The 27,271-nt window shown below is 40.7% G+C and overlaps 2 protein-coding genes across 3 annotated transcripts in view; one reads left to right on the top strand and one right to left on the bottom strand.

Annotated features, from left to right (window-relative positions):
• Positions 1-2,723, bottom strand: part of asxl1 (ASXL transcriptional regulator 1) — a 29,650-nt gene extending 26,927 nt beyond the window's left edge. The window contains exon 1 of the mRNA XM_062052387.1: positions 2,329-2,723. Coding sequence (XP_061908371.1) covers positions 2,329-2,385 — 57 coding nt within the window. The 5' untranslated portion in view covers positions 2,386-2,723. The remainder of the gene's footprint in view (positions 1-2,328) is intronic.
• On the top strand, positions 2,552-26,428 carry LOC133653280 (zinc finger protein PLAGL2-like). Of its 2 annotated transcripts, none has more exons than XM_062052386.1 (2): positions 2,552-2,706; positions 23,332-26,428. In XM_062052386.1, exon 2 carries the CDS (start codon positions 23,711-23,713, stop codon positions 24,983-24,985), a length of 1,275 nt encoding a protein of 424 aa, XP_061908370.1. In that variant the 5' UTR covers positions 2,552-2,706; positions 23,332-23,710; the 3' UTR covers positions 24,986-26,428. The 2 variants fall into 2 exon arrangements, with proteins under 2 accessions (XP_061908370.1, XP_061908369.1); XM_062052385.1 differs by lacking the exon at positions 2,552-2,706 and adding an exon at positions 13,383-13,521.
• Positions 26,429-27,271: the final 843 nt, after the last annotated feature.

Genomic DNA, 27,271 nt, shown 5'->3' with positions numbered 1-27,271 from the left:
CACAGGAAAACAGCAAAAAAGTCCAAATAAGTCAGGGTGTGATGTGACAGGTGGTGACAGTACACCTACTTTGAGACAAGAGCTATATTGATGCATGCTTGTTATGCTTTAAAGTCATATCCAACAATTGCGACAACAACTTTTTACTGTCATCTGAGTTTCGCTTTTTAATGATTTCTGCTGGTGGTGTGCCTCCGCTTTTTTTAAACTCAAAAATGTGCCTTGGCTCCAAAAAGGTTGAAAAACACTGATACACCAGTGTTTTTCAATCAGAGATACTGTCTGGTGTGCCGTGGGAAATTATGCAACTTCACCTAATTGGTCCAAAAATATGTTTTGCAAATCAATAATTATAATCTGCAAATAATCAGAATCAGAATAGTTTTTATTGCCATTGTTTGAGAACGGGTTCACAAACTAGGAATTTTTCTTGGTGCAATCGTGCCGTTGTCTAGTGTCTGTGCCGTATAGAGCTTGGCAGGGTAACCATGTAGTACTCCAGTAGGTGGCAGCAGGTAGCTAATTGAGAAGTCAAAGATGGTTTGTTGTGATCCCAATAGGCAGAGCACAGTGGGAGGTAAAAAGGTATGTAATGCTTAAAACAAAAATGAATAAAAGGCAAGTCCCGCTAGGAAAAAGCACTGAAGCATAGGGATGGCTATGCGAAATGTAAGTAAAACTGAACTGGCTACAAAGTAAAGAAAAACAGAATGCTGGACGACAGCAAAAACTTACAGTGTGTGTCTGTACATGACATGACAATCAACAATTTCCCCACAAAGGGAAGCATCCGCACAACTGAATTAGTCTTGATTGCCAATACAAAGCAGGTCAGGCAATAGCACTCGAAGGAAGACGTGAAGCTGCTACAGGAAAACACCAACAAAACAGGAAATGCCACCAAAATAACAGCGCAAGACAGGAACTAAAGTGCTACACACAGGAAAACAAACTAAAAAAAAAAGACAACCTGGTGGAGTTTCATTTTTTAACGTTTCTGTTGGTGGTGTGCCTCCGTATTATTTCAATGAAAAAAATGTGCCTTGGCTGAAAAAGGGTTGAAAAACACTGGTGTAGAGCTGTGTTTTTCAACCTTTTTTCAGCCAAAGCACATTTTTGCGTTGGAAAAATGCAGAGGCACACCACCAGCAGAAATCATTCAAAAACTAAACTCAGTTGACAGTAAAAAGTCGTTGTCGCAATTGTTGGATATGACTTTGAAGCATAACCAAGCATGCATCACTATAGCTCTTGTCTCAAAGTAGGTGTACTGTCACCACCTGTCACATCCTGACTTATTTGGACTTTTTTGCTGTTTTCCTGTGTGTAGTGTTTTACTTCTTGTCTTGCGCTCCTATTTTGGTGGCTTTTTCTCTTTTTTTGGTATTATCCTGTAGCAGTTTCACGTCTTCCTTTGAGCGATATTTCCCACATCTAATTTGTTTTAGCAATCAAGAATATTACAGTTATTTTCATCCTTCTTTGTGTGGACATTGTTGATTGTCATGTCATGTTCGGGTGTACATTGTGGACGCCGTCTTTGCTCCACGGTAAGTCTTTGCTGTCGTCCAGCATTCTGTTTTTGTTTACTTTGTAGCCAGTTCAGTTTTAGTTTCGTTCTGCATAGCCTTCCCTAAGCTTAAATGATAAATAAATAAATGGGTTATACTTGTATAGCGCTTTTCTACCTTCAAGGTACTCAAAGCACTTTGACAGTAATGCCTTTTCTTAGGTGCACTCACCTTTTGTTTATGTTTGGTTTAAGCATTAGACCTTTTTACCTGCACCCTGCCTTCCGCTGTTTCCAACATTTACAAAGCAATTAGCTACCTGCTGCCACCTACTGATATGGAAGAGTATTACACCGTTACTCTGCCCAGCTCTAGACAGCACTGACACTCAACAACAACACATCATTTGCAGACTATAATTACTGCTTTGCAAAATATATTTTCACGAGTGTGCCGCAGCACAGTGGTTGAAAAAGACTGCTCTACACTACTGGGGTTAATACGATTTTCCCCAAGGCTAGCATGCAGCCTAGCAAACAAAGAGATCAAAACACACATGCTAGCGTGCTAGCTAGGGTTAGCATGCCGTGTTGGCTAAACCCCCCTTTTTGACAGGCATTTATTGCAAAAGCACAAATGTAGAGAGGTGCACAGTTTGGTGTTTTCACCAAAAAAAGCGGTAGACGTTAGCAATGCTAATGCTAATGCTACGTCTAGCTTGGGTGGACGGAAATGGGACAAAAACAAATGCGGCGCCGTCGTTTCCAAACGATTATCGACACAAGTCGAGTAAAAAGAGACAAAATGAGGCGTTTACCATTCGAGCCGCTTCAGCCCAGGTCCGCTCCTTCTTTCTCTTTTGTTTGTCCTTCATTTCCTCCGCACTGGCCTAGCCTGCAGAGCGCCCGGAGTTAGCTAACGCGGCTAGCTGGTTAGCTGCTAACGAGGCTAGCGCTACAACGGGCGAGTGCCTCTTTTTGGTTTCTTTCTTCCAATCTACGCCGCCTCTGACGACGCCTACTGTGGCCTATAACGTGTCAACAGTCGCTCCCTTTCCCTAGGCAGGCGCAGCACACGTGTGGCGGACGGCAGGCAGGGCGAAGTGTGGAAGAAGGCAGGAGGAAGAAGGCAGGAGGCAGGAGGCAGGAGCGCTGCAGCAGAATAAGCCGAGGAGGACAACACTGGCAGGTCAAAGGTCGGCCGCGCCACAGCACTGCAACAAAACAAACCCTTTATAGCACCTTGCATCTAGCCTGCAAGAAACCTACATTCTTTGCAAATGTCACTGAAATAACAATACATTCATATCATGAATAATAATAAATGAAAACAATGGGGTTTTTTTGTGTAGAAATTCTAAAAAACTATTTCCTAAATTATCAACAGAGTAACTACCTACTGATTGTGCTAACTGCTTATGTTGGTTAGCGTGTCACCAATACAATATTTGTTATACACCGTGACTTTAATGTGAGTGTGACATCATTATTCTTGCTAATCAAACATTAAAGGGGTCACCTTATGATTTTTTTCCTACATTTTAAAATGCTTCCTTGTGGTCCACCGGCCCAACTTTTCCACTACAGACGGGCCTGGGGCCCCTGCTGAATTACTAACAGGGAATTAGTACTCTTACTCTTGATTTGAATCATAGCTAAGCTACTTACAGTTTAACAGGACAAACCTTGTCAAATGATGTGAAATCATGTGGTAATCGCAAAGATCATTATCAAGGCTTAGGTCAGGCTAATTATGAAAATAAATGCTAATCAAATATCAATGAAATAACAATACATTCATATCATGAATAATAATAAATGAAAAAAAATGTGTCCGTTTAACTGTTATAAATGTTCTTTTGTGTAGAAATTCTAAAAAAAACCCAACTATTTCCTAAATTATCAACAGAGTAACTACCTACCGATTGTGCTAACTGCTTATGTTGGTTAGCGTGTCACCAATACAATCTTTGTTATACACCGTGACTTTGGACAATGTCATGTCTTTAATGTGAGTGTGACATCATTATTCTTGCTAATCAAACATTAAAAGGGTCATGTTAAGATTTTTTTCTACATTTAAAGGCCTACTGAAAGCCACTACTAGCGACCACGCAGTCTGATAGTTTATATATGAATGATGAAATCTTAACATTGCAACACATGCCAATACGGCCAGGTTAACTTATAAAGTGACATTTTACATTTCCCGGGAAATATCCGGCTGAAACGTCGCGGTATGATGACGTATGCGTGTGACGTAGTCAGTTACACGGAAGTTATGGTACCCTGTAGAATCCTATACAAAAAGCTCTGTTTTCATTTCATAATTCCACAGTATTCTGGACATCTTTTGCAATTTGTTTAATGAACAATGAAGGCTGCAAAGAAGACAGTTGTAGGTGGGATCGGTGTATTAGCAGCGGACTACAGCAACACAACCAGGAGGACTTTGTTGGAGAGCAGACGCGCTAGCCGGTGACCTCACCTTGACTTCCTACGTCTCCGGGCCGCCAAACGCATCGGGTGAAGTCCTTCGTCCTTCCGCCGATCGCTGGAACGCAGGTGAGCACGGGTGTTGATGAGCAGATGAGGGCTGGCTGGCGTAGGTGGAGAGCTAATGTTTTTAGCATAGCTCTGTGCGGTCCGGTTGCTAAGTAGGCTTCAATGGCGTCGTTAGCACAGCATTGTTAACCTTCGCCAGCCTGGAAAGCATTAACCGTGTATTTACATGTCCACGGTTTAATAGTATTGTTGATTTTCTATCTATCCTTCCAGTCAGGGGTTTATTTTTTTTCTTTCTATATGCAGTTAAAGTACGATGCTATCACGTTAGCTCGTAGCTAAAGCGTTTCGCCGATGTATTGTCGTGGAGATAAAAGGCACTGAATGTCCATTTCGCGTTCTCGACTCTCATTTTCAAGAGGATATAGTATCCCAGGTGGTTTAAAATACAAATCCGTGATCCACAATAGAAAAAGGAGAGTGTGGAATCCAATGAGCCAGCTTGTACCTAAGTTACGGTCAGAGCAAAAATAAATATGTATTTCACTGCATTCTAGTCCGTCACTCTCACGTTCCTCGTCCACGAATCTTTCATCCTCGCTCAAATTAATGGGGTAATGGTCCGAATCGCTCTAGCTGCGTTGAAAACAATAGGAAAATATGAGGGAGTGAACAACTGACAACGTCACGCTACTTCCGGTAGGGGCAAGGTTTTTTTTTTATCAGAGACCAAAAGTTGCGAACTTTATCGACGTTGTTCTCTACTAAATCCTTTCAGCAAAAATATGGCAATATCGCAAAATGATCAAGTATGACACATAGAATAGATCTGCTATTCCCGTTTAAATAAAAAAAATTCATTTCAGTAGGCCTTTAAAAAAACGCTTCCATGTGGTCTACATCAGGGGTCCTTAACCTTTTTGACCACCGGCCCAACTTTTCCACTACAGAGGGCCCTGGGGCCCCGCTGAAATATTAACAGTGAATCTTGATTTGAATCATAGCTAACCTACTTACAGTTTAACAGGACAAACCTTGTCAAATCATGTCTTAATCACAAAGATCATTATCAAGGCTCAGGTCAGGCTAATTATGAAAATAAATGCTAATCACTCATAAAAAATGATAAAAACTAAATGTACACACATAATAATAATAATAATAATACCTGGGATTTATATAGCGCTTTTCTAAGTACCCAAAGTCGCTTTACATGTTAAAAACCCATCATTTATTCACACCTGGTGGTGGTAAGCTACTTTCGTAGCCACAGCTGCCCTGGGGTAGACTGACGGAAGCGTGGCTGCCAATTTGCGCCTACGGCCCCTCCGACCACCACCTATCATTCATTCAACATTCATTCACCGGTGTGAGTGGCACCGGGGGCAAGGGTGAAGTGTCCTGCCCAAGGACACAACGGCATGGTAAGAGGCGGGGAGCGAACCTGCAACCCTCGGGTTTCTGACACGGGTGCTCTACCCACTACGCCATGCCACACACATGTATGCAGTGCTAAAATAGATCAATTATAACTGAAGAAAACTATAATGAATAATGATAGTACAATTGTTTCTTAAATAAACTGTCAATAAAATTTAAGTGCAAATGAAAATACAGCTTCACCACTTTAGTCATAATTTTTGCGCTTAAGAAACGTCTCCATGACTTTAGCTCCGGACATTCTTCTGTTTGTTGTCATCATTACTACTCCAAGTGGTAGGAAAGTGTATTACAACTGAGTACCGAAGCTGAGAAACTGTTACTTTTGGCAGCCCTGCTGGGTCCAAGTGGTAGGAAAGTGTATTACAACTGAGTACCGAAGCTGAGAAACTGTTACTTTTGGCAGCCCTGCTGGGTCCAAGTGGTAGGAAAGTGTATTACAACTGAGTACCGAAGCTGAGAAACTGTTACTTTTGGCAGCCCTGCTGGAGGCGCTCATGGCCCAACAATGGGCCCCTGCCCTATGGCTAAGAAGCACTGGTCTATATAAATGTAATGGTTGTTCGTTGGTCAAAATGTAGCACAGATGATGTTTTACAGACTCTTTTCAAGCCGCTTTCTGACTCTCTCTTCAGGATGCGTTGTTTTGTGGGCGGTCTTACCCACGTATTTGTAGTTTTTGGCAAGTCTACTGACAGATTAAGTTCAAACTACACGCTACTTTGTATTACAAATGGCAAGGGCGGAGAATTCATGTGCATGTACAAGCCAGTCTGCCCCACAACAAGAGTATTGATAAAAAGAAGGATCTTATCAACCTCTCTACCATATGTGGATAATCCGCTGACGTCAACAATTGCAAAAACGTCACCAATTGGGCAAATGTGTTCCCTGGAAGTATGTAGGAAGGCAAGATTGTTTTATAAATAGCCTCCAGGGTTTGATTTGGAAATTGCGGGATTTATGCAGATCCAAAAGCTCAACCCCAAAAGCAGTGAAGTTGTCACGTTGTGTAAATGGTAAATAAAAAGAGAATACAATGATTTGCAAATCCTTTTCAACTTATATTCAATTTGAGCTACTGTGTTGAATAATTTCCCTTGTGGATCATTAAAGTTTGTCTAAGTCTAAGTCTAAGTCTAATTGGATAGACTGCAAAGACAAGATATTTCATGTTCATACTGAGAAACTTCTTTTTTTTTGCAAATAATCATGATCTTAGAATTTAACAGCAGCAACACATTGCAATAAAGTTGTCACAAGGGCGAAGCCGGCAGCGTTTCTGGGTGTTGTTGATAAATGGCTTTGGCTTTGCATAGTAGAGTTTTAACTTTTTTGCAAATACTCGCTCATTTGGAATTTGATGCCTAAAACATGTTTCGAAAAAGCTGGCACAAAGCTGTCTACACTAAGTCGTTTAACCCCTTAAACGAGTAATTATTTAGCCTAAGCCCCGTTTCAGCCACACCAAACCAGCGTTTAAGGTTGCCCTCCTCGGACAAATTTTTACACGGGTAAGTCCGCCGTGTATTTCTTGAATCTCCGGCACTTAGCTTTGTGTGGACTCATTGATCGTTTACCAACTAAGTTCGGAGAGGAAGTGACGCCAGAAAGACCGCGCCCCACACAGGAAATGACGCCAGAAAGAATGCGCCGCAGCCAGCTTCATAACAACCGGAGCTAAAAAGATGGAGGCGAGTCATCCAGACATTTGTCCTTCTTCTACATGTACAGACGCTTGTGGAAACCACTCATGAATACCTTAAGAAAAAGCCATTGCAGCTATTTGGGATACAACACTTCTCAGACAGCAAGAGAACTTTCCAATGTCCAGGTCAGCTGTGATTGTACTTACCGAAAAACTTGGTCCCATCCTCCCGTAAATGTGATACAAATATTGCTTTATGGATGTGACTGTGAAATGGCCAGGCAGCGTGCGTGATGCCCGCATCTTCGCTAACTCCGCCATTAGCGTGCAACTGAAAGATGGAACCACCCCCTCGTGTCCCAAACCTGTCCCTGTTTTTCTTTTGGGTGACCCAGCTTATCCCCTGACGCCATATCTCACGAAAGAATACCCCAACGGCGGAGTCAACCCACAACAATATTTATATATACACTATATTGCCAAAAGTATTTGGCCAGCCATCCAAATGATGAGAATCAGGTGTCCTAATCACTTGGCCTGGTGTATCAAATCAAGCACTTAGGCATGGAGACTTTTTCTACAAACATGTGTGAAAGAATGGGCCGCTTTCAGTGATTTCCAGCATGGAACTGTCATAGGATGCCACCTGTGCAAACAAATCCAGTCGTGAAATTTCCTCGCTCCTAAATATTCCAAAGTCAACTTTATTATAAGAAAAGTGAAGAGTTTGGGAACAACAGCAACTCAGCCACCAAGTGGTAGGCCAGGTAAACTGGCAGAGAGGTCAGCATAGTGCAAAGACTTTCTGCACAGTCACTTGCTACAGAGCTCCAAACTTCATGTCACCTTCCAATTAGCCCACGTACAGTACGCAGAGAGCTTCATGGAACGGGGTTCTTATTGATTGATTGATTGAGACTTTTATTAGTAGGTTGCACAGTGAAGTACATATTCCGTACAATTGACCACTAAATGGTAGCACCCCAATACGTTTTTCAACTTGTTTAAGTCGGGGTCCACTTAAATTGATTCATGATACAGATATATACTATCATATATACTATCATCATAATACAGTCATCACACAAGATAATCACATTGAATTATTTACATTATTTACAATCAGGGGTGTGGAGGGGGTGGGGGGTAGGATATGGACAGCAAGTAGTGGACATAGAGAGAGAGAGAGAGAGCGAGAGAGAGAGAGAGAGAGAGAGAGAGAGAGAGAGAGAGAGAGATCAGAAGGCATAGGAAAAAGTATCTGCATTTGATTGTTTACATTTGATTATTAGCAATCCGGGGAGGGTGTTAGTTTAGGGTTGTAGCTGCCTGGAGGTGAACTTTTATTGCGGTTTTGAAGGAGGATAGAGATGCCTTTTTTTTATACATGTTGGGAGTGCATTCCACATTGATGTGGCATAGAAAGAGAATGAGTTACACATTAATGTGGCATAGAAAGAGAATGAGTTAAGACCTTTGTTAGTTCGGAATCTGGGTTTAACGTGGTTAGTGGAGCTCCCCCTGGTGTTGTGGTTATGGCGGTCATTTACGTTAAGGAAGTAGTTTGACATGTACTTCGGTATCAGGGAGGTGTAGTGGATTTTATAGACTAGGCTCAGTGCAAGTTGTTTAACTCTGTCCTCCACCTTGAGCCAGCCCACTTTAGAGAAGTGGGTAGGAGTGAGGTGGGATCTGGGGTGGAGGTCTAGAAGTAATCTGACTAGCTTGTTCTGAGATGTTTGGAGTTTAGATTTGAGTAATCTCCTGATTAGAACAGGTGCGTGCATGCGGCAGGTGAAATGAACGAGTAGTCATGGAAGCCAAACAAGGGAGCGCAAACAGGAACTATGGAGTCTTAAACAGAAAATAACAAAAAACATGATCCAGACCACAGATCATGACAATTTGAGACTTAGACAAACTTTAATGATCAACAAGGGACATTTTTCCACACAGTAGCTCACTTACAAATGATGGAAAGGACAATGCAGGTATAAAATAGACTAAAAGCAATATAAAATATAACATATATACGTAATATTTACATAATATATGTACAGTATATGATACATACTGATATATTATAAATCCATCCAGCCATCCATTTTCTACCGCTTATTCACTTCAGGGGCGCTGAAGCCTATCTCAGCTACAATCGGGCGGAAGGCGGGGTACACCCTGGACAAGTCGCCACCTCATGGCAGGGCCTATATTATAAATATATATTCTAAAAAGTGGGGCGGGGCTCCTTTGGGGGGGCGTGTGTGACCCCGGGGAACATGCTTTTCTAGCAGGCACCAAGATATAGAAACAAATTTGATTAGTCCCTTAACACTGACATTGAAACAACGTTGCCAAATAGTTGTATTTGTAAATTGGGACAATGTTGCTGGTTGGGAAAAGACCAAAATTCAACGGCCAGATCAGCGTTCGAACCTGACATCCTAGTCAAAAGGCATATTGTTTCAACATTGTATTTGTGTGGTAGAATATTGGTTGAACTATGACCAAAATTCAATGGTCAAATCAACGTGAGAAGTCCGAGACCAATATTGATTAGACGTCGTCAAAAAGCATTTTGTTTAAATTAGGGTTGTATGGTACCCTAGCACCTCCAAAACCCTCAAATCTAAACTCCAAACATCTCAGAACAAGCTAGTCAGGTTACTTCTAGACCTCCACCCCAGATCCCACCTCACTCCTACCCACTTCTCTAAAGTGGGCTGGCTCAAGGTGGAGGACAGAGTTAAACAACTTGCACTGAGCCTAGTCTATAAAATCCACTACACCTCCCTGATACCGAAGTACATGTCAAACTACTTCCTTAACGTAAATGACCACCATAACCACAACACCAGGGGGAGCTCCACTAACCACGTTAAACCCAGATTCCGAACTAACAAAGGTCTTAACTCATTCTCTTTCTATGCCACATCAATGTGGAATGCGCTCCCAACAGGTATAAAAGAAAGGGCATCTCTATCCTCCTTCAAAACCGCAATAAAAGTTCACCTCCAGGCAGTTACAACCCTAAACTAGCACCCTCCCCGGATTGCTAATAATCAAATGTAAACAATCAAATGCAGATACTTTTTCTCTTTTCTTATGCCTTCTGATTTCTCTCTCTCTCTCTCTCTCTCTCTCTCTCTCTCTCTCTCTCTCTCTCTCTCTCTCTCTCTCTCTTTCTATGTCCACTACTTCAGTGGTCCCCAACCACCGGGCCGTGGCCCGGTACCGGTCCGCGGACCGATTGGTACCGATTGGCACCGGGCCGCACAAGAAATTAATTATTTTTTTTTTTTTTTTAATGAAATCAACATAAAAAACACAATATATACATTATATATCAATATAGATCAATACAGTCTGCAGGGATACAGTCCGTAAGCACACATGATTGTATTAATTTATGTAAAAAAAAAATAAAAAAAATTTTTTTTTTTTTTTTTTTTAAATACACCTACTGCCCTGCCTGACATCCACTGTAATGATACCAAGTATAGGAGCGTATCTAGTCGATACTACTATGATTACATCAATATTTTTTTCATATCACAAAATCTTTTCTCCTTTTTTTAATTCATATTAAGTTTATAAAGTCAGTAAATATGTCCCTGGACACATGAGGACTTTGAATATGACCAATGTATGATCCTGTAACTACTTGGTATCACATCCATACCTAAATGTGGAGTATCATCCAAAACTTTGATTGATTGATTGAGGCTTTTATTAGTAGGTTGCACAGTGAAGCAGGGGCGTCACTAGCTTTTAAGGACGGGGGGGCTTAGCCCCCAGGAGATGCACAGAATGCGAGCGAACGTAGCGCACGAGCACAAAACTTCACAAACGGCTAACAAAGACTTAGAAATTAATCATTGTTATTATTATTATTTCAGTGGGTTTATTTTCAATCTGTGTTCAGTACAACAACAAACAGTGACATTTTGTTTACAGCATCAACAAGAAACAATGACTTGCATGATCCTTCAAGATACACTGAAACACAATGAAAGTCATGGCATTAGCTTCTATGTTATTACTTCACAACATAGAGGCTAATGCCACCACTTTAGCTCACAATACAATCATTGTTTGTTCCCAAATATTTTGAAGTTGCACAGATTACATTTTGGGCACATATGTGACTAAAATGGTTGTAAATTCAAGCCCTGGAAATATTACTTAATTACTTGAATTAAAGTAATATCTGGATCGGGATAATTTGGCTTATATATAATATATATACATATATATATTATGGCAAGCCATTAAGGAAATTGAATATATATGGAAGTCTGAAAAGAAATGAGAAACTTTTATATATACTGTATATACCATCTTCAAAGTGCAATGCTGAAACAAATAATGCAAACAATAAAATGTAACTTCCAGGGCTTGAGATTAATGTAGTCCTGTCGTCCCGGGGACGATAAAAAAAAATGCACGGGACGAAATGAAATGGGACGATGGCTTTTAACCTTTTTAAAAAAAATCTTTTTATGTATTTATTCATTTTACATTTTATATTAAATGTCTTGGTTTTTCCACCCTCTGAAAATCCTATGAAATGTTTAACAAGCCATCCTATAATAATACAACAGCTATTAATGTAACAATACAATAAAACAAATATATTTAATTATGTTTTTTCATTATTTTAACAATAGGCTAATGTATATTACTTTATATAGATTCTACAAGAAACACAAAACTTCAAAACTAAATTATTTACAATTGCAGACACAAGGTTCTTGTTCTGCAGTGCTGTGTGCTAATGTGCTTCGTACACCCGCAGGACCGCAAGCAAGGTCGCAGAGAAAATGCGGACTGGATTTTGAGTGATGTGGGCATTTTCTATATGAACAAGTCCAAGGACCGCAAGCAAGGTCACAGAGAGAATGCGGACTGGATTTTGAGTGATGTGGGCATTTTCTATATGAACAAGTCCAAGGACCGCAAGCAAGGTCGCAGAGAAAATGCGGACTGGATTTTGAGTGATGTGGGCATTTTCTATATGAACAAGTCCAAGGACCGCAGGCAAGGTCGCAGAGAAAATGCGGACTGGATTTTGAGTGATGTGGGCATTTTCTATATGAACAAGTCCAAGGACCGCAAGCAAGGTCACAGAGAGAATGCGGACTGGATTTTGAGTGATGTGGGCATTTTCTATATGAACAAGTCCAAGGACCGCAAGCAAGGTCGCAGAGAAAATGCGGACTGGATTTTGAGTGATGTGGGCATTTTCTATATGAACAAGTCCAAGGACCGCAAGCAAGGTCACAGAGAGAATGCGGACTGGATTTTGAGTGATGTGGGCATTTTCTATATGAACAAGTCCAAGGACCGCAAGCAAGGTCACAGAGAGAATGCCGACTGGATTTTGAGTGATGTGGGCATTTTCTATATGAACAAGTCCAAGGACCGCAAGCAAGGTCACAGAGAGAATGCGGACTGGATTTTGAGTGATGTGGGCATTTTCTACATGAACAAGTGGAATGGATTGGATAGCGACGCACTAAAGGGGCTCTCTACCTTACGCTATGAAGTGAGGGGAAACAGAGTGAATAATGACAGGTTATATGATTATTTATTTAAACTCATATTCGGGCCACTTTATAATGAATATGTCGGCATGTATTTGTAAAAAATAATAATAATAAAAAATGTTTATTTATTTATTTAACACCAAATTATTTAGGGGGGCTTGAGCCCCCCTAAAATAGGCCTACAACGCCAATGCAGTGAAGTACATATTCCGTACAATTGACCACTAAATGGTAACACCCGAATAAGTTTTTCAACTTGTTTAAGTCGGGGTCCAATCCATTTTTACAGTTTGTCCCTCATAATGTGTACAAAATAATAGGTGTATAAATGACACAATATGTTACTGCATACGTCAGCAGAGTTTTTTGACTAATGTCAAGTATCAAAGAAGAGAAGAATAAGTGATTATTACATTTGAACAGAAGTGTAGATAGAACATGTTAAAAGAGAAAATAAGCAGATATTAACAGTAAATGAACAAGTAGATGAATAATCCATTTTTACAGTTTGTCCCTCATAATGTGGACACAATAATAGGTGTATAAATGACACAATATGTTACTGCATACGTCAGCAGAGTTTTTTTGGCAACATTTTAGCAAACGAATGCACAGATTGAAGGTCTGGTCGAGGCGAGAGTGTAGTCGTCACGTGACGTCACGTCACGCTCCCCCCGAGTCCCCACTGGCGGTGCAGGCGCGGAGGCCGTGGCGTGACGTCACGCTCCCAGAATGCCCGGCTTGTAGTGCGGCGCCAGCAGCTCAGGCCCAGACTCTCATAAACATCGTTTAAAAAGCTTCATCTGGACAAAATGTCCACGTGGAGAGCGGGTGGCGAGTGGAGGACGACGTCGGCGGTGCGGCAGGCGGTAAGAAACATCCCGCTCGTCACGTGTCGACGCTGGCGGGACTTTTTTTTTTTTGTAGCCAGTTTGCTAAAGTAATGAGAAGAGTTAGCCGCAGCCGCACAAACTTTAGTCAATCCTTCATCTATTTGTGTTTCCTTCACCCTCATAACGTGTGTCCTCCATCGGCACTCGCGATTATCGTGGTGTTGTGTGAAAACCGATGCGATGGATTTGAGATGACCAGGCGAGCAAAACTCCGATCCGCCGCCGAATTCCACCTCTGCGAGTCGGGCTAGCAGACACACTTCGCCCCGGTCCTCACCTTGGTCCTCACGGTCGTTACAACTTCGGACTTCCACTTCAGTTACGCACTCGCCCGCTTTTAATAATGTCTCTTTATTTCTAGCACACCACCCAAAAATGTTTACATGTAGTTTGAAACACTAAAAGTGCTTTTAATGGAGGAAACTTGGGTCATGCCGTCGTCGTGACGCGAGGCCCCACAAGATGGCGCTGTCTTCTCGGTCATCATCAGTGTTCATTTCATTTTTATTTGTCTCCTTCATTGATATTTATTATTTTACTTATTTTTGCCTGGTTTTGTATTTGTTTTGCATCATCCCATGAGGTGTATATTACTTATTTAGTTTTTTTGTTCGGTTTGTACTTCATGAAGTTTTGCACTTGTGTATTTTTTATTTGTTTGTTTTTGTTATATTTGGATGTAATTGTCGGTTTATATACAATTAAGTAAGATTACGCATTATGTTGAAGGGGGGCAGGAAAATATAATATTTTTCTTCATCCTGCTCCTTCTCAGGCATTGGTGTGTACATGTATAACTGAATAATTGTGGTAAAATTGTCTATCAAAGATGCACATCAATGAAGGAGATAAATCAAATGAAATGAAATGATGTGCATCTTTGAACGATAGACAATTATACCTCAATTATTCAATTATACATTTACACACCAATGCCTGAGAAGGAGCAGGATGAAGAAAAATCTTCTATTTTCCTGCCCCCTTCAACATAATACGTAGTCTTACTCAATGGATATCACCGCCGGTGGTTCCCAAATGGAGGTACTTGAAGGTATGCCAAGGGGTACGTGAGATTTTTTTTAAATGTCTGTCAAAAAGAACTGAAAAGAAATGCAACAATGCAATATTCAGTGTTGACAGCTAGATTTTTTTGTGGACATGTCCCATAAATATTGATGTTAAAGATTTCTTTTTTTGTGAAGAAATGTTTAGAATTAAAGGCCTACTGAAATGATTTTTTTTTATTTAAACGGGAATAGCAGATCCATTCTATGTGTCATACTTGATCATTTCGCGATATTGCCATATTTTTGCTAAAAGGATTTAGTAGAGAACAACGATGATAAAGTTCGCAACTTTTGGTCTCTGATAAAAAAAAGCCTTGCCTGTACCGGAAGTAGCGTGACGTCACAGGAGGAAGGGCTCCTCACATTTCCCTATTGTTTACAATGCAGCGAGAGAGATTCGGACCGAGAAAGCGACGATTACCCCATTAATTTGAGCCAGGATGAAAGATTCGTGGATGAGGAACGTGAGAGTGAAGGACTAGAGTGCAGTGCAGGACGTATCTTTTTTCGCTCTGACCGTAACATAGGTACAAGCTGGTTCATTGGATTCCACACTCTCTCCTTTTTCTATTGTGGATCACAGATTTGTATTTCAAACCACCTCGGATTCTATATCCTCTTGAAAATGAGAGTCGAGAACGCGAAATGGACATTCACAGTGACTTTTATCTCCACGACAATACATCTGCAAAACACTTTAGCTACGGAGCTAACGTGAAAGCATCGGGCTCAAATGCAGATAGAAACAACATAAATAAACCCCTGACTGGAAAGATAGACAGAAAATCAACAATACTATTAAACAAAGGACATGTAAATACACGGTTAATGCTTTCCAGCCTGTTGAAGCTTAACAATGCTGTTGCTAACGACGCCATTGAAGCTAACTTAGCAACGGGACCTCACTGATATATAAACTATCAGACTGCGTGGTCGGTAGTAGTGGGTTTCAGTAGGCTTTTAATGGATATCACCGCCAGTGGCCAAGGTCTGTCAAAAAGAACTGTGAAAAGAAATGTAACAATGCAATATTCAGTGTTGACAGCTAGATTTTTTTGTGGACATGTTCTAAAATATTGATGTTAAAGATTTCTTTTTTTGTGAAGAAATGTTTAGAATTAAATTCATGAATCCAGATGGATAAATGGTAAATGGGTTGTACTTGTGTGTGTGTGTGTGTGTGTGTGTGTGTGTGTGTGTGTGTGTGTGTGTGTGTGTGTGTGTGTGTGTGTGTGTGTGTGTGTGTGTGTGTGTGTGTGTACTTGGCAAAATACTTCCAAGTTAGTTGAAAATTCTGAAGAAAAAATTGGTGCAGTTTCAAAACACCGTGAAGAACACCATGAACTCAGACTTTGTCTCAGTGTATTTACAAAGCCATTAAACTTAAAGCACTTCCTGTTTAGCATTCTCATGTGGGCAGGTTACCATTAAAAATGTTTTGGAAAAGCAACCGAGTGTTTCCTCAAACTGCTGCATTGGTGACACCTGCAACTGCCACAACACATTCATTTAGTATGACTCAAATATTGCAATTGTAATATAATCAAAACAGTTTTCAAAATGACACCATAATAGCGGAATTAAAGTAACACAACTACAAGTGTAACCAATGTGAACATGGTAGATTTAAGCACAAAATAAAATAGAACAAACAACAAATGTAGAAACACACATTTTTACAATGGCGTTCAGGGTGCACTACATGCCGTAAAAAAAATTGCGAGCGCTGTGCGGAATTCTAACTACAAAGATGATGGTTGTATTGAAGTCTTTGCATCTTACAGTTTCATTTTTTTAAATCTATTGAGTGGATAATTTACAATCAAAGAAGGTATTGTGCGTCACTACAGCATTAGTCTGCCACCATCTGCTGTCAGCCACAACAAGAAACTGCTGATTGCTTGCACCTGCGCTGATTGGAGTAGCAGCAGCCAATCCAGAAGGCACTTAAAGTCAGCTGACATGTCATCTTTAAACACTGTCTTGTGTGACGTGGGTTACACAGGAATTGGTATTGCGACATCCAGTGGACACATTTAGAACAGCATTTTCGTTCATTAAAAAATTGCAGCTACTTTTTATACTCTGCAGACTCATTTTGCGGGCTGCGGGCCATACATTTGACACCCCTGTTCTAGGACTTAAAATTAGTAATTTCAAAATTTTATTTTTTTGTTGTTTTATTTAGGTAATGTAAAATACATTTTATGACTAGTGATGTCACAAATAGGGTTGGAAAGTTTCCGGCAATTTACAATGGGAAGTTAAGCTCGGGAAGGTTGGAAATTTTGACCATTTTTTGATTATTCAAAGTTGGACACCGTCCATTTTATTGTGTAGAATAAGTTGAGAAGCTTGTAAAACACTAATGCGATGCCACACACAGTTATACATAGTCAGCTAAACCATTGGAGTAGTCTTTAAAAATATGGACAAATGAATAGAAATAGGCTAGATGAATAAATGAACATGCTAAATCAAACTATAAGCTACATTCTTGTATGACAACAGAATGGCTAGCAGAACAGAAGGCAGAGGAAACTACACCTTTTCATTTAGTTGAACTTTACACATCACAAAAAAGGTACATTCGGATCGCTAACGTTGTTAGCATAAATGAATGGGATTTAACAGAGAAAATTAGCATCACGGCTAACGGAGAAATATTTTGGGTTCCTTATGAGACTGTGGTGGTACATAAACCTAGCTAGCTAGAGATATTGGCCCCAAAATCATTGAACAAGTACAGGAACAGCTAGTCTGCTGGAGTAGTCTACAGTCATACAGTAACAAGCAATTACACCTCTATTACACTTAAATACCATAGATCAAATATATTTACCCCATCAACACTTACCTGACTGGATGAAGTCAAATACTAGTGTGGCCTCAATAGCCCTGCTGTAGTGTGTTGCATGCTGGGAATTATATGTGCATGTGATGGAAGAATGCACTGCACATGTGATGGAGGAATGCACAGTGCAGGGTTGAAATTCAACTAAATTGCATTAAATCAGGTTGTTTTAGCTAATAATCATGCTGCAAGATCTAGAATGTTGCATTCAATGTTTATTCCCATTAATTTCCCGTTAATTCCCATATATTCCCGTTAATTCCCATGGAAAGTTTCCAACTTTGAATATTCCCGGAATTTTGCAACCCTATATTTTACACAGGACCCCATAAGGCTGCCCAGGTTTTTGCCTTTGTATGCTTCTTTAAATTTTGATATGTTTACTTCATGTCTGTCCACCCATTAGTTATTTCAAAGTGTAAAATACGATCCGCCCTGAAAACTATTTTATTTTGAAAGTAAAAGCGATAATTTATGTTGTTTGTACATGACTTCCTGTCCATCACAAGCATATTTGAGCTAGTCTGAACAGCCGTGCGGCAGTGACCGGCAAAATTAGAAGCCCTGCGTATATTTAGTGCTAGGATAAGGAACGTCACCGCCATATCGGTGCCGTCTGTAATGGTGGCATTTTGTGACGTTTAGACTGTATTATTACATACTTAGCGAATTGGAAATACAATTGGATGTAGTTTAAGACAAGGGTTCTTAACCTTTTTGACTTCGGGGCCCAACTTTTTCACCACAGAGGAACCCGAGGCCCACTTAAATAACAACACTGATTTGGTAATCTTACTTTTGGTTTTAATTGTATTCAATAATTATATTTAACCTACTTGGAGTTGAACAGGATCAACTTTATCAACTGATATGAAACCAATTGTTAATCACAAAGATTAACAATTGGTTAATCAGCCTTTGGTCAGGCTGATTACAAAAATAAACTGATGTAAGATACATTTATATACAATTGCACAGTGTTAATATAAATACATTCTAACTCAATTAGTGATAAATAATGATAATATATATTTCTTAAATAAACTTGCAATACAATTTAAGTGCAAATAAAAATACAGCTTCACCACTTTAGTCATCATTTTTGCACTTGAGAAACTTCTCTATGACTTTAGCTCCAGACTTCTTCTGTTTGTATGATATTGTCATTACTGCCGTAAGTGGTGGAAACGTGTGTTACACCTGTGTACCGCTGTGGCCTGTTCGGATCACACATGAGGAACAGATATTTTTTGGCGGCCCAACAACGGGCTCTATGGTTAAGAAACACTGGTTTTACAGACACAATAAAACCCAATTCAGCGTATAAAATCAACTTGGTTTTCCATTATACAGGTACTTTAAAGGGAAATTGCACTTTTTTGGGAATTTTGTCTATCATTCGCAATCATTATGAGAGACAAGAACACACGTGTCTTTTTTGGGGAGGATTTTAAAGACTATAAAAACGCTTGGAAGATGCAGCTAATGGGAGTTACTGTTGTAGCCTTCAAAGCTCTCTAAAACGACTTCAAAACGTTTTACATACACACGTATGAATATATATATAATGTAGTAACAATATTGTTCAATGTTCAAAAACAAAATGTACAAAATGTTTTCCGTGTTTTGATCATTTTAATCATAGTTTGAATTTTTTTTCAGGGCATTGATTTCCGTTTCCATAGCAACGCACGTCCGACTTCTGGCAACAACTGTGTGTCATACTTCCGGAAACAAAGCCCTGTGTGTCTTCTAATCATGGCGGATATGGTAACCAACAACAAAGACGACTATTTTTGTACAGATGAGGATTAACAACCTTACCTTTTTGCCGCTGAATATACTGTGGATGAACTGCTGCTTCTAGAAGCCAGCAAAAAGGAGGAGTGAGACATTGGAGCAGACGGAAGCTGCAAAATGTATACTTTGAAGCCATGCCATTTTGATATAAATGGAGTGCTTGCCCAGATAAACCGAATTAAAAAAAAAAAAAATCCCCGTCCAATGGATCTAACGCACAACTGTCCATCGAGTGAGTCACGCTTCATATAGATCATGATACACACAGCATGTCATGCGTGTATCATGACAGCCTGCATAGCTGTCTGGCTAGCTGTGTACAAACAAAACGTGAAATATTACTTTACAGATACTGTAATATGATGTTTTTCACTCCGTACAGATTGGTGTCTTATCGCATTGTGTTGTGCATTACAAACTCAAACGTGTTTCATGTCGTCGTAGAAGCTAGTTTATCTCTTTCCGTAGTTAGCTTTTACAGCGAATACCGAAGCATGTGTTACTATGCTACATAAACAGTTTTCAGTGTTCACTCTTACAATAACAATGTTGCGACAGCTTGGTTACTATACAGATTACGGAACATAAATGAAGCATTGTTGTCGGTTTTTGAATGCATTTTTAAAGCCAATTAGAGGTAGAATTAGATACTCACATTAGCTGCATTGCTAGCCAACAAAAACGAGCCAATTTTTAGATGTTAGAATTAGAGTTTCAAAGGAGTGGAAACTTTCCAGAAAATTTCTGGAAACTTTCCGGAAATTTACCACGGGAAGTTAAACTCGGGAAGTTTGGAAATATTGACAATTTTTTGATTATTCAAAGTCCATGGGATTGAATGGGAATATGTGTGAATGAATGGGGAATTACAATAATGATATATTATTGGGCACTTGTCTATATGCTGCTGCATCTTTGTGGCATACCTGACGTAGCTCTTTGCGCACTATTTGAAAATGTACACCGCCTTTCCTGAAATGTCTCCACACAATCAGATCAAATATATTTACCCCAGTAATATCATCAAAACTTACCTGACTGGATGAAGTCCAGTGTTTCCCATAAACTGCCAAGATACCTGTGGCTATGAGCGTGGTCACCATGACATCATTGAGTAATTTGCATAATTTACTACAATGATTAGATTTTCTCTAAAAAGGCTCAAAAAATGTATACTTACTAATTAATAATAACAGTTTTGTTTTAAACGTCCATCCATCCATCCATTTTACAATATAAATACAACACTTTATGTACATATTTATATACAGATTTGAACAATAAGTTATTCACAGAAATATATTTATTAATTGTGGTTCTTACAAAAAATATATCTTATAAAATATAAAAGCTAAAATGTCTCTTAAAGCTCTGCCCCTTTAATTAGTGCATACTAAATAATTTAACTTTAACCTACTACTACAAGCATATTATTTACCAGCAACATAAAGTGAAACAGGTGTCCTGCCACAGTCAGTAACAAATAAACATAAAACAGTAGTGGTGGTAGATAGACACAGAGCTTCATCAAACATCTGATCCACTGAACAAAGAGCTCCAAAAATCTTGAACTTTAGACTGCCATCAGTTTTACTCCCTACACTTAACCATGTGTTTCCTACTGCCTGCAGACTTTGCACCCTTTGTTATATACACATGTTGTGTTTCTAATATAAATACATTTAATAAAGTCAAATACAAATAAGGCAACAAGAGAAGTATCCTACACTTCTCTTTTGTAAAGTAAATGTGAACAGCCGATATGGGCATCTACATCAACTATATGATTTGCCTGAGAAGCTGGACAGGACAAAAATAAATAAAAAAAAAAAAAAAATTGTTTTATTATTTTTTTATTTGTGGCGGACGTAATTCTTTCGTGGCGGGCCGCCACAAATAAATGAATATGTGGGAAACCCTTAAGTCCTTGTGCTCAAATACTAGTGTGGCCTCAATAGCCCTTCTGTAGTGTGTAGCATGCTGGGAATTATCTGTGCATGTGATGGAGGAATGCACAGTGCAGGGTTGAAATTCTACTGAATTTGCATTAAAAACCTCTAAAGGCTTAGTGGCCACATGCGTGGACAGCACCTTTTAGCTCTTATTTCCAAAATTGTGTACACTACTGAATTGGGGTCTTATGGCCGCTTATGTGGACACTTATACTGCCATCTGGTGGTGTCAGAAGAGTATAACATACAATGGAATTTGGAAAAAAAAATGTATAAATAAGAATTAGCATGTCACTAAACATGAAGTACACATTTGTTACTTATGGACTAATAAGTACATCATATCAAAAGATGATTCTTAGTTTTTTTTCTAATTAGGGTTCAATAAGCCCAAATAGCAAAGAGAAATAAAAAAAGCTTGGGCCTTAAAGGCCTACTGAAATGATTTTTTTTTATTTAAACAGGGATAGCAGATCCATTCTATGTGTCATACTTGATCATTTCGCGATATTGCCATATTTTTGCTGAAAGGATTTAGTATAGAACAACGACGATAAAGATTGCAACTTTTGGTATCTGATAAAAAAAAGGCTTGCCCCTACCGGAAGTAGCGTGACGTAGTCAGTTGAACATATACGCAAAGTTCCCTATTGTTTACAATGATGGCCGCATGAAGTGAGAGAGATTCGGAACGAGAAAGCGACAATTTCCCCATTAATTTGAGCGAGAATGAAAGATTTGTGGATGAGTAAAGTGCAAGTGAAGGACTAGTGGGGAGTTGAAGCTATTCAGATAGGGAAGATGCTGTGAGAGCCGGGGGTGACCTGATATTCAGCTGGGAATGACTACAACAGTAAATAAACACAAGACATATATATACTCTATTAGCCACAACACAACCAGGCTTATATTTAATATGCCACAAATTAATCCTGCATAAAAACACCTGCGTGTTTGTTACGCTAGCTCCTAGCTCCTCTGCTAGCTCCTAGCTCCATAGAACACGCCAATACAATTCAAACACCTGATCAACACACACAATCACTCAGCCCAAAAGACCGTTCACCTAACCCAAGGTTCATAAAGCTTATATATTTAAACAAAGTTACGTACGTGACGCGCACGTACGGTCAAGCGATCAAATGTTTAGAAGCCAAAGCTGCATACTCACGGTAGGAAGTCTGCGTCTTTGTCATCCAAATCAAAGTAATCCTGGTAAGAGTCTGTGTTGTCCCAGTTCTCTACAGGCGTCTGTGTAACGAAGTCAAAAGTCCTCCTGGTTAGAGTCTCTGTTATCCGAGTTCTTCCATCTTGACTGCATCTTTCGGGAATGTAAACAAAGAAGCGCCGGCTGTGTACTGTTGTTGCTGACTACGTTCGAAAAATACGTCCATTTCGCACCGACAACTTTCTTCTTTGCTTGCTCAGTTTCCTTCTCCATAATGCAATGAACATGATTGAAACAGATTCACGAACACAGATGTCCAGAATACTGTGGAATTATGAAATGAAAACAGAGCTTTTTCGTATTGGCTTCAATGTGGAAGGCATACCCGTGTTCCCCGGGCTACGTCACGCGCATACGTCATCCGCAGAGGCGTTTCGAACCGGAAGTTTAGCGGCAAATTTAAAATGTCACTTTATAAGTTAACCCGGCCGTATTGGCATGTGTTATAATGTTAAGATTTCATCATTGATATATAAACTATCAGACTGCGTAGTCGCTAGTAGTGGCTTTCAGTAGGCCTTTAAGAGGTTAATTCAGGTTGTTTTAGCTAGTAGTCATGCTGCAAGATCTTGTTGCATTCAATGTTTATTCCCATTAATTCCCATGAAAAGTTTCCAACTTTGAATGATTCTGGAATATTGCAACCCTTGTTAGAATGCAAAAAAACCCGACTTTTGTCTTATTGTCTCTCATAATGATTGTGAACGATCGGCAAAATTACAAAAAAAGTACAGTTCCCTTTTAAGGTACGGTGGTTTTTATTTTTCCGTGGCGGCAATCGATTATATGTAGGGGAAACCCTGTAATCAAGGCGCAATTTTCCTATTGTCTGACCCCGGCACGTCGTTTGCTTATGATGCTATGTTTTTTTGCTTCATGTTTCAGATCCTTTTAGGATGTTGAGCTTCCTCCCCAATTCCGCCGTGACGGGTGTGCCGTGCTGCTGAACACTAGAGGACTGAGACAGAAAACCGCAAGATCCAAACGCCCTCTTTACCGCAGCCCTCTTGGGGTTGCTATGGCAGGTGCTGTCGCTGAAACCAAACGCTGGACACAGGCCTGTCCCACCAAGGCAGGACAGACCACACGTCATTGCCGCAAGGGACCGTCAAGCAGTGGACAAACTGCACTTAGTGTCATCGCGAGAAAACTAAAAGAGCCCTAAGGCGCAGAGCTGAAGCCGATGTAGAATCCTCATGAGTGTTGCTTGTGTCGCCTCCTACTCAGCTCCATTGTCTTGCACCAGCACTACCCCCGTGGGACCATGTTCCACCAGCAGGACCAGCTGAAGGGTCCGCTGCAGGATAGCGTCGTCTTCCACTGCCAGGAGTGCGGGAAGCAGTACAACACCCAGCTGGGTTACAGGCGGCACCTGGTGGAAGCTCACGCCAACGCCGGAACCGGCCCGGCCTGCTCGGACGGCGCGCCGTCCCTGCTGGAGCACCTGGGCGGCGGCCACACTGACAGACCGCCCACAGCTGAGGGCAACAACAACACCGTCGTGTCTGTGAGAGAGAGGAAATATTCCTGCGAGCGATGCGACCGGCGCTTTTACACCCGCAAGGACGTACGTCGCCACGCTGTGGTGCACACGGGACGCCGCGACTTCCTGTGTCCCCGCTGTGCGCAGCGCTTTGGCCGCAGAGACCACTTGACCCGTCACTTGAAGAAGAGCCACGCGCATGACACGGGATTGATACCGCTGGTTACGCCCAGCACTCCTGTGGCGACGTCCACCGCAAGCACGCCGTGTCCCGCAAAGGAGGCCAGCCCTCTATCCTCTGACAGGGGCTCGTCCTCCTCCAAGGAACCGGTGGAGACCTTCACCCGGGATATGTTCAACTCCTACCCCATTGCTAACCCTGTCCCCGGGATGAGTCACCCGCACGGCCTCATGCAGGTCTCGCTGTCCTCCAGCATGGGTCGCCACATGCCTCCTCCGTCGACTCACAACCACCACCACCACCTGCAGCCCCTGGCGGCGCCGCAGCAGCAGTCGTACGGCAACATGTCTCGGTACCAACAAGGATCTACCTCGTATCCCCGCACGGACGTGGACAGTTTCCTGCTGGATCTGCAGAGCGCCCCTCCTCCCCATCTCAACTCTTCTACCTCTACGTCCACCTCCCCTCAGAGGGAGATGCTCGGCGAAGGGATGGGCGTTGGCGGTGACCCCCACCTGCTCCCCAGGAATCCCGCCATCTCCCCGGCTGAGCTCTCCTGCACCACTAACATGGAACTGGGCCCACTGTTGGGCTTTCTGCCTTTCAGCCTGCCGCCTTACAGCCCTCATGTGGGGATGGGAGGGTTAATGATGGGTTATCCTCCTGCCACCACCACCACCGCCTCCTCCCCAACTTCCTCCACTGGGTTGTCCTCCCAGTCTTCAGGGCCTTTTACCTTCTTCCAGCCTCCTCAGGCTCACGTGCCCCAGGGCCCTGTGGCCCACAACCACAGCCAGCTACCTCAGGCATACAGCACTTCTGCTGTTAGCACTTCTAGCTCCTTACCTCATTACTACCAGGCCTTTCAGCAATAAGCAGTTCTGTTGACCGCGATTAGCCTTCTTCACACCTTTTTTTTGTTGTTGTCGTTGTTGTTGAATGGCATCTTTATGACGTATACATCAAGTATGTAACTTGGAACACAACAAATCACCTCATCAGTATTACCTCGTTATTTAAAAAAAGAAAGAAAGAAAATAGCTTGAATGCACAACTTTGTCTCACTACAACCATTTTTTAAAATGTATAATTAACGGTTCATGCACTTGACACAGTTATCACATGTGATGGTTTGATAACCGGAAGAATACTTGTACCATTAGTTACTGGGTAAAAGAACTCCAGACCAAGCACTGAGTTCCAAGGAGCCACGCTAACATGGTGATACACTTATCACTAATTACCAATGCACTTAAGTAACATTTTTTAGCATGACATACCTTTTTTTAGCGACTTAAAGGCGAGCCAGTCTTGTAAACCAGTGGTCCCCAACCTTTTATGCAACACGGACCGGTTTAATGTCGGCATTATTTTCACGGACCGGCTTTACAGATAAATACAGCAAGAATAACGGGCATGAAAAATACAACTTGTGTATTTTTCGGAGTATAAGTCGCACCCGCCGAAAATGCATAATAAAGAAGGAAAAAAACATATATAAGTCGCACTGGAGTATAAGTCGAATTTTTGGGGGGAATGTATTTGCTAAAAGCCAACAGCAAGAATAGACATTTGAAAGGCAATTTAAAATGTCTAAAGAATAGTGAACAACAGGCTGAATAAGTGTACGTTATATGAGGCATAAATAACCAACTGGTATGTTAACGTAACATATTATGGTAAGAGTCATTCAAATAACTATAACATATAGAACATGCTATACGTTTACTGTCACTCCTAATCGCTAAATCCCATGAAATCTTATACGTCTAGTCTCTTACGTCAATGACATCAATAATATTATTTGATATTTTACGCTAATGTGTTCATCATTTCACACATAAGTCGCTCCTGAGTATAAGTCGCACCCCCGGCCAAACTATGAAAAAAACTGCGACTTATAGTCCGAAAAATACGGTACTTAAATATCTGCTTAACTTATAATTTCAAAGCAAGTTTTGCGTCAAATTGTACACTGTAACAATGACCAATAGATTTTACTGTAAAATTTAGGGATTTTTACAACATATTACTGTAAGTTGAAAAAAAATGACCAATGTTTTACTGTTTTTACAGTAAAATTCTGTCAACTGAGCTGTGAGTTTTCTTGTTGTTTTTTTTTACTGTAAAATCCACGGTTGATGACTTTATGGTACCACATTTTATTATGGTAAAAAACTGGCAGCTGAGTTGCCAAAATAAAATGAAACAGCGCTACTGTATTTCTATTTACAGTAATATCAATCAATCAATCAATGTTTATTTATATAGCCCTAAATCACAAGTGTCTCAAAGGGCTGCACAAGCCACAACGACATCCTCGGTACAGAGCCCACATACGGGCAAGGAAAAACTCACCCCAGTGGGACGTCGATATATAATATGTATATATTGACGTATATATACGATATAACGTAATATGTTGTAAAAATAATAATATTTTTTAAAAAGACACCATATATTTTACAGTAAAAGTGGCAACTAAGCTGCCACTTTTTTTTCTGTAAAAAACTGGTAAAATCCACAGATTTTTTTTTTTACTCTTTACTTAAAAAAAATAAAAAAATAAAAATTCAAAGGGAAATTCATGAATTATTTACTGTTACAAGCGGCCCTCTAATGGCAGCCATGACTACGGTGTGGCCCTCAAGGAAAAGGAGTTTGACACCCCTGGTCTAGTGGGTCAGGCTAAAGTTAAGTCGGAGAAAACGCAGTCCTTTTATAAATTATTTAACGTTTCTCTGCGGCCCGGTAGCAAATGCTTCACGGACCGGTGGTTGGGGACCACTGTTATAAACTACTCCTGATGGAAATAAAACAATCTGGCATTTGACAACGTAGATGCCAGTCATATAGAGAAAACATGACCACATGATGCCAAATACCAGTAGATACCATGGGATGTCAGTCCCTCGATTCTCTGACGCGACGCTGTGCCTTTTTATTCCCTGAACCCATTAGGCCTTCAGAAAGCGTGCAGCAGCCACATGGCTGTAGTATCTCATTTCTATACTTAGACCCACTATGCCAAAATGTCTCCCAACGAACCTTAGTTGCTGACTGTGCAAATCAGGAGACTCACCTTAAAAAGCCTAACTTAACACCTTAAACAGTCGTTTCCTTCTAGGTGGATTACTCTCTCCTAGATATTGGACAATGCT

The sequence above is a fragment of the Entelurus aequoreus genome, linkage group LG07 (assembly GCF_033978785.1).
Source record: "Entelurus aequoreus isolate RoL-2023_Sb linkage group LG07, RoL_Eaeq_v1.1, whole genome shotgun sequence".
NCBI classification, from domain to species: domain Eukaryota; kingdom Metazoa; phylum Chordata; class Actinopteri; order Syngnathiformes; family Syngnathidae; genus Entelurus; species Entelurus aequoreus.
The sequence above is the reverse complement of the archived record's forward strand: the minus strand, read 5'-3'. Positions and strand labels throughout refer to the sequence as shown.

Coding starts and splice junctions, on each gene's coding strand:
- LOC133653280 (XM_062052386.1), top strand. CDS start 23,711: ATGTTCCACCAGCAGGACCAGCTGAAGGGTCCGCTGCAGGATAGCGTC.